Here is a 7118-nt window from a genome sequence, read left to right on the forward strand (position 1 = left end):
AAGGAGGCTTGGCTTAGGTGGGTGAGGGAAGGAAATATGGTAGTTGCCTAGTTGGGAGTGGAAATTGAAATAGAGAAGAAACAATTTTAGTGTGAGAAAAAATTTATCTCGGACAACTCAAACTTGATCAATTCAATGTCAAATTGATTGACAAGTGATGGTGGAAACAAGAATGAGATCAGCCTACCATGTCTTGCTGAGTGAAAACACAACAATGAATGGACAGAGTTTTTTGGTTGAACAAGTTTTGAGCCAAGCTAGTTAACTCCTTTGAAGTTGACAGAAGGGATGGATGGTTCTATTGAAGGACAACATAACGACAAGAGGATCTAACCTATGTTCAAGTGCGTTTTATGCAACTCTTTGAAGAGTCATTGTTGATAATATGTCTGATACCTTTAGTTTAGAAAAGAATAATTGTGATCTTAGTTATAGTTTCGTCGCAATTCTTAATATTGTGGAAAACTATACAAAAATGCGGTTGATATGGTTGCAATTGTGATTATGATCAGTTCATTATATTTACATGGACTGGTTTATCAACCCATTATTAAGATCAGTTCATTATATTTACTATTATAACCTGTAAACCAACGTCACACTTCTAACAGCAGTTACTGAAACTATGCATGACTGGGTGCTGTACATTCCATAAATAGCAGTATATAGCCATAGATTACATCATTATTTACTCAGAAAAACAAAATTACAATTTACAAACAAGTACGTTTTATTATCTGACCAAGGTATTTTCCTGGGCTTCTGCATCAATTTTGAGACTGCAAATGCAAATTGTTGGCGAAATTTGTTTATCTGGTGAAGGAAACAACTCAGGAGAATTCATATTCCAGTACTCTCCATTTCTTGTCTTCTGCTGCTCAACCATGCCACCATCTTCACTTGAAACAGCTACCTTTATCCAGTTGCACCAGATTCTCAACATTATATACAACATTACTAAGCATATCAGGGTGGAAGTAAGGACAATGGCTACTATGATTGCTGCTACTTGTGCGTTTGATAGCTGCATTCGCTCCTTCCCCGTAGCTTCCAAGCACAATGTTAGTGGAGGGCCACACAAGTGGTCATTGTTCAGAAAGGAGCTTAATGGGAACCCTGAAAAGGTTGAGGGAATGAGGCCATTAAGATGGTTATATGAGAGATTTAGCATATGCAGGCTGGTAAGTTGACCAAGTGAAGGAGGAACTTGTCCTTGAAGATGGTTAAAGGAAAGATCAAGTCTTTCTAGCTTCATGAGATTTCCAAGAGATGATGGAATCTCACCAGAAAAGTGGTTTCTACTCAAGTCCAATATGACTTGTAACTCAGTAACCCCTCCTAGTTCAGCTGGTATAGTACCTGAGAGGAAGTTCTCTGAGAGCCTTATCTCATACAGCTTGGTGCATTGCTGAATTGTTGATGGAATGAGGCCAGAGAGACCATTCTTTTGCAAGTTGAAGACATTGAGTGAAGTAAGGTTTCCAATCTCTTGCGGGATTTCACCCGAGAGATTGTTGTGATGGAGAGAAAGCTTAAGCAACTTTGAGCAGCCACCAAGCTCAGGAGGAACCCTTCCATGAAAGTTGTTGAATGAGAGATCCAGCTCACCAAGTTCTTGTAAGCTTCCCAGCCAAGGCGACATTTCCCCGCTCAATCTGTTATTATTCAGTAGAAGGTGTTCAATTTTCTTGCAGTTTGAGAGTTGAGGTGGCACATGTCCTGTCAAGTTGTTGAATGACAAATCAAGGAAGTTTAGCTCAGTGAGGTGGCCAAGTTCAGAAGGAATGGTTCCTGTGAGATAATTGTTTCCAAGTCTGAGACGCGTGAGATCTCTGGAGTTGCCTAGAATAGAAGGGATGGAACCTGAGAAGCTGTTGTTTGTCAAGTCCAAAACAGTGAGAGAATTTGAACCAGTCAGAGGAAAGATACTTCCACTGAACTTGTTATTGGAAAAGTTTATGATTTTAAGGTTTCTAAGAAGAGAGAGGGAATCGGGTAGTGGTCCTTCGAAGGAGTTGTTGTAAAGGGTAATGGTTCTAATTTGTGAAAGGTAACTGAATGTGGGGGGTATGGAACCTGACAACTTGTTATCTGCTAAGGCCAATAACTGAAGCCTTTTACAGTACCCCATGCTTGGTGGGATTGGACCTGACAGATCATTTTGCCTTAAATGGAGAATAGTTAAGTCCTTTAGCTTACCTATAGTCTTTGGAATGGGACCAGAAAAATGGTTTCCAAAGAAGTCAATTTCAGTTAATCTTGTGCAGTTTGTTAACTCTCTTGGTATAGGTCCAGACATCTGGTTATCATAGAGGTAAATGGTGTTCAACCTCTTAAGCCTTCCAATCTCCACAGGGAGTTTTCCTGTGAAAAAGTTACCAAACAAGAAAAGGCTTCTCAAGCTACTAATGTTTCCAATTCCTGGAGGTAGAGATCCACTGAAGCTGTTGTTGTTGAGCACAAGATCTGTGAGGTTCTGTAGCTTGTCCAGGCTTGATGGAAGTTCACCTTCAAAACTGTTATCAGAAAGGTCCACCTGTTGGATTGAGCTGCAGTTGAGAAGCTCCAAGGGAAATCTTCCAGAAAGCTTATTCCTAGCTAAGAACAGTTGCTGAAGTTTAGAACCTCTGAGGCAGAAGTTATATGGAATACTACCTGTTAAAGCATTATCAGACAGAACCATAGTTTCAAGATTCTGTAATTTGACATTGAGGAGGGCTAGTGGACCAGAAAGGCTGTTTCTGGATAAGTCAAGCTTCTGTAGCTGGCTCAAACTGTTAAGCTCTGAAGGAATTTCACCATTTAACATGTTTCCAAGCAAATTCAGGTATGTCAAATTGGAGAGAAGACTCAAAGAGGTAGGAATTGATCCTGATAGAGTGTTATTGGCCAGGTTCAGAATTCTCAATGATTTGAGAGACCCCAAAGAGGAGGGTATTTCTCCTTCAAGCATGTTGTTTGATGCTGCAAAATTTTGGAGCCCTTCACAGCCTTGAATCTCTTCAGGTATGTAACCACTAAGACTGTTCACTTGCAAATCAAGAGACACAAGATTCTTCAACTTACCAACCTCAACAGGTATGCTTCCATTTAAGTTGCAGTTGGCTACACCAAACACTGTCAACTCACTCAAGTTGCCAATACTAGGTGTTATTTCACCTTCCAACATGTTATCTCCTAGTCTAAGAACTTGCAACTTGCTCAAATTACCTATCTCTTTAGGAATGGCACCAGAGAGATAATTTGAGTAAAGCAGAAGTGTTCTTAGATTTTGAAGCTTCCCAAGTTCAGAAGGGATTGAGCCTGTGAGGGAGTTTGAAGACAAATCAAGTGATTGAAGAGAAATGAGGTGGCTGAACTCTCCTGAAATGGAACCTGATAGTCCTGAGCCAGACAAATTAAGGCCTACAACACGTGCCTGATCAAGTGCACATGTTAGTCCATTCCAGCTACAAATTTGAGTTGTTGTTGGAGACCAGTTTCTCAGGGCTCCTAATGGATCAACCAGTTCTGATTTAATTCTTAGAAGCCAGTAGGATTCTGATGTGTTATCTCCTAGAGTTGCAACAACAACAGTGCACACTATGGTCAGTAGTAGAATGAAATGGCACATGTAAATGGAATCCATAGCGGAATGTTTGATCAATATGAGCTTCATGATAAATAATCTGACACAAGACAAAATGGTCCAAAGGGTATGTTTTGGGAGGCTAATTCCATACATAAAGGAATGGAGAAAAAAGTTAAGAAATGCTCAAGTTATGCAGGGTTTTAATATAGGACCCATAAGTGATGGAAGAAATGATGAACAACAATTATACATACAGGTTCAAGTGCTAAGATGTAAAATTCGACTATAAATAGTTCAATGAAGCAACTATGTTCAATATCACAGACGGTAATCGTGCAGTTATGTACACGTGGCAAATGAAGAATTTCACATCAGAATTAAAAAAATACAACATTTACTTTTTAGATAACAGGAAAACATATACTCTTATATATTGATATTTTTCTCAAACATGGAAGGTGTGATGATAATCGAATGTTTTTTTAATTAAAATGTCATCTTTATAAAAAATAAAAAAATAGGTAAGAATGGCTTTCTACTTTTTCAGTTTTACCAGGGGTTTGGTAATATTGGTGCTTCTTCACCTACTCTCGGCAACTAGTATTTTAGAATTCTTTTTTCAAAGTTTTAGTGAGTTGAATGAGAAGACTTACCAAGGACAATGCAAGCATCACTATTCAAAGAATACTTTTTATCTTTTTATGAGTATTCAAAAAATATTTATAAATTATCCATCATCGAGATTTTCATAATGAAATTCAAATTCACTTTCTCCTGAGATATTAGTCTTATTCTTATACTATCTAATTATATCAACCTTCCCTAAATATTTTAGGATTCTTTTGTAGATTGAATAATTGGGAACTAATTATGTTGAGATAAGGCTCATGATGGTTTTTTTTCCTCGAAGAGTTAAAGGACAAGAAGCTAATGAAAAGATCCACTCATGCCTTAGATAAAAGGTGGCATAACAATTAACAAGTGGGTTACTTTCTGCTGCCTTTTGTTGATCCTGAATTTTTATTCACACTGCCACTATACAAATTCATCGTATATTCACTGGAATCACAGAAAATAGGAGAGAGAAAGAAACACAGTACGATTTGACTTTGCAAGAGTTCTGGCTAATTCAACTTCAAAATTTGTCAACTTAAATGGGTATAAACCCATTTAGGCATGGGAGTACTAGATTTCCCGCAAGATCTTGAAGCTTGACAGTTGACACACACGCGCGCACTGGCCTGGCTGGCCATTACTGTCTGCTAAGCGTGACAAATTCAAATTATCTAAGGAAAGGACAAAAGCCTTAAGGTTTCAAGTTTGCATGATGATATCTGAGAAAGTGAGTAAGAGAATCATGATACGTGCGAAAGTTGAAGAGCAATGACATTGATACTTAAGAGTCTTTTTTTTTTTCTTTTTCCAATCACCCTAATTGGAATTTTTGCCTTCTTGATGAGATTTCCATATATTCCACAAGTTTCGATCATTTAGGTGACTATCAAATTAATTTTCCCCACGAAACTTAGTTATATTTAAAGATATTTATCTCTCCTCAAAAGTGTATTATTATTATTTATAATATACAATTTGATTGTTAAAAGTGTACATTTATGTTAGTTATTAAAAGCATATTATTATACAAATTAATTCTTAAAAATATATTTCATGTCGTTAACAAGTTTACCTTTATCAAATTTTAAATGATTTCATCAAAGTCTAATTTATGCATAAACAAAAGTTTTAAATTTAAATAATTATACATGATTTAAGTATTTTGACATGTAAAATAGAAATGTTCACGAATTCAAATTGATTCAAATCACCCCAATTGGATATTTTTTGTGATTGGATCAAATAATTCAACCCATTCAAACTCGTTAAGTTTTAAGGTGAATCATAGGTTTTAATATTTGGACCTGCTAACCTGATTTGTTGACATATTAATTTGTATTATATTATTATTATTATTATTATTATTATTATTATTATTATTATTATATTTTTAAATTTTAAAAAATCAATAACTATTATTATCAAACTTGATAACTAAGAGTGAGATCATCTCTTTCACGATTTCATTTAGTCATTCTTGATTTCAACCCCCAGTTGGTTGTAGAATATCTTTTTTTTTTAATTTGTTTTAAACTATTTTAGATTTAGTTGAAGTTTCAATTGTATTATTCATTTGACTATTTGATAACATTGAAATTTTCAAACTATGTTATAATAGTTTTAGTTTTTGAGTTTTTAGGCTTTGTAAATGTGATTCTTGAACTTGTTTATTATATTTAATTTTTAAATTATGTTTAACATAGTATGTTAACCTATCTGATAATGATAATAATAATAAAATTCCTTGTGTGATCTTTTCTTCCACTATTTGACTACATAATTATAAGTAATATATCCGGTATTCCATTTAATAAAAAAATTTAACTTAACACAAACTGTTTACAAACAAAAATAGGTGAGTTTGATGGAACATTAAAATCAAAACATGTCTCAAGATTAATTATAAATTATTCATCAACAAATTCATTCATATTGGTAACAGACTAATGGTATTGGAATCCATATCTTGGTGGAATATGAGCTCCATCCTTTCTAACTTAAGTAAAAATGTTACTGAAATAATTTTTTATCTATTTCAATAAAGTCTTGATGAAAAATCAAACTCCAATCAAAATATTTAAGGGATGATATAATTATTTATAATACTTAAATATTTTTTTAGTCTCTCAAATTTGAAACACTTTTAATTTTGGTCTCTAATTAAAAATTTCTTCTTTTTAATCTCTCAAATTTGTGAAATATTGTTATTTTCTAAATCATAGACCATGAGTATCTTTTAACTCACTGGATTAGAAAAAATTTACACATGAAAAAAAAATACAGATTATCCCGCTAGATAGATAGATCTTTCTCCACGTATAACCGTAACCGAACTTACATAAGTTAATAAACTTATTTAAGCCTATCTACAACCACAAGTTTATTAATTCTCTCTATCCCTAATTTGTTCAGTTTTATTTCCTTTGTCCTCGTGTGATGCACATTACAACCATAAGTGTCCTCGCATTTGTATTCTGCGATCAAGTTGACTAGAGGAGTAGGTGTGTTTCTTTTCTCAACCCTAATTTCATTTTAAAAATTATATGAAAGAGGAAACAACCTCCCAAGCTTTGGTCAATTCCAGAACAGAGACCAGCTTCAATCTTGAAGTTAGAAGTCCAAAATAGAGCCAATGGCATGTGGAGTTTAATGTATTACAATCAAAATATGTTGTATCAGCAAAGGGAGATCCAATCAAATTGAGGGAATATTGCTCAAGTTTAAAACCAAGATTCCTAATATATTAAAGCCCAAACACTGAAGACAAAGTACTTCATGTTGTTATTTCTCATTTTTCAACTTCGCTTTTAGTGTATCTTTTTATAACCCTCCACCTTTGCTCGGTTTATTCAAAGCACTAGCAAGCCATATATGTGATTGAATGTCAAGCAGGATTTTCACATGCCCCATTCATATCCACCTATTTAAGTAA

The 7118-nt window shown here is 34.6% G+C and overlaps 1 protein-coding gene across 1 annotated transcript; it reads right to left on the minus strand.

Moving 5' to 3' along the window:
- Positions 1 to 614: 614 nt before the first annotated feature.
- On the minus strand, positions 615 to 3832 carry LOC114409846 (LRR receptor-like serine/threonine-protein kinase GSO1). Its single transcript, XM_028373480.1, has one exon. It carries the CDS (start codon positions 3722 to 3724, stop codon positions 734 to 736), a length of 2991 nt encoding a protein of 996 aa, XP_028229281.1. The 5' UTR covers positions 3725 to 3832; the 3' UTR covers positions 615 to 733.
- Positions 3833 to 7118: the final 3286 nt, after the last annotated feature.

The sequence above is a fragment of the Glycine soja genome, chromosome 4 (assembly GCF_004193775.1).
Source record: "Glycine soja cultivar W05 chromosome 4, ASM419377v2, whole genome shotgun sequence".
NCBI classification, from domain to species: domain Eukaryota; kingdom Viridiplantae; phylum Streptophyta; class Magnoliopsida; order Fabales; family Fabaceae; genus Glycine; species Glycine soja.

Bases quoted from the DNA above. Each gene is read 5' to 3' on its own strand.
- LOC114409846 (XM_028373480.1), bottom strand. From the start codon at position 3,724: ATGTATGGAATTAGCCTCCCAAAACATACCCTTTGGACCATTTTGTCT.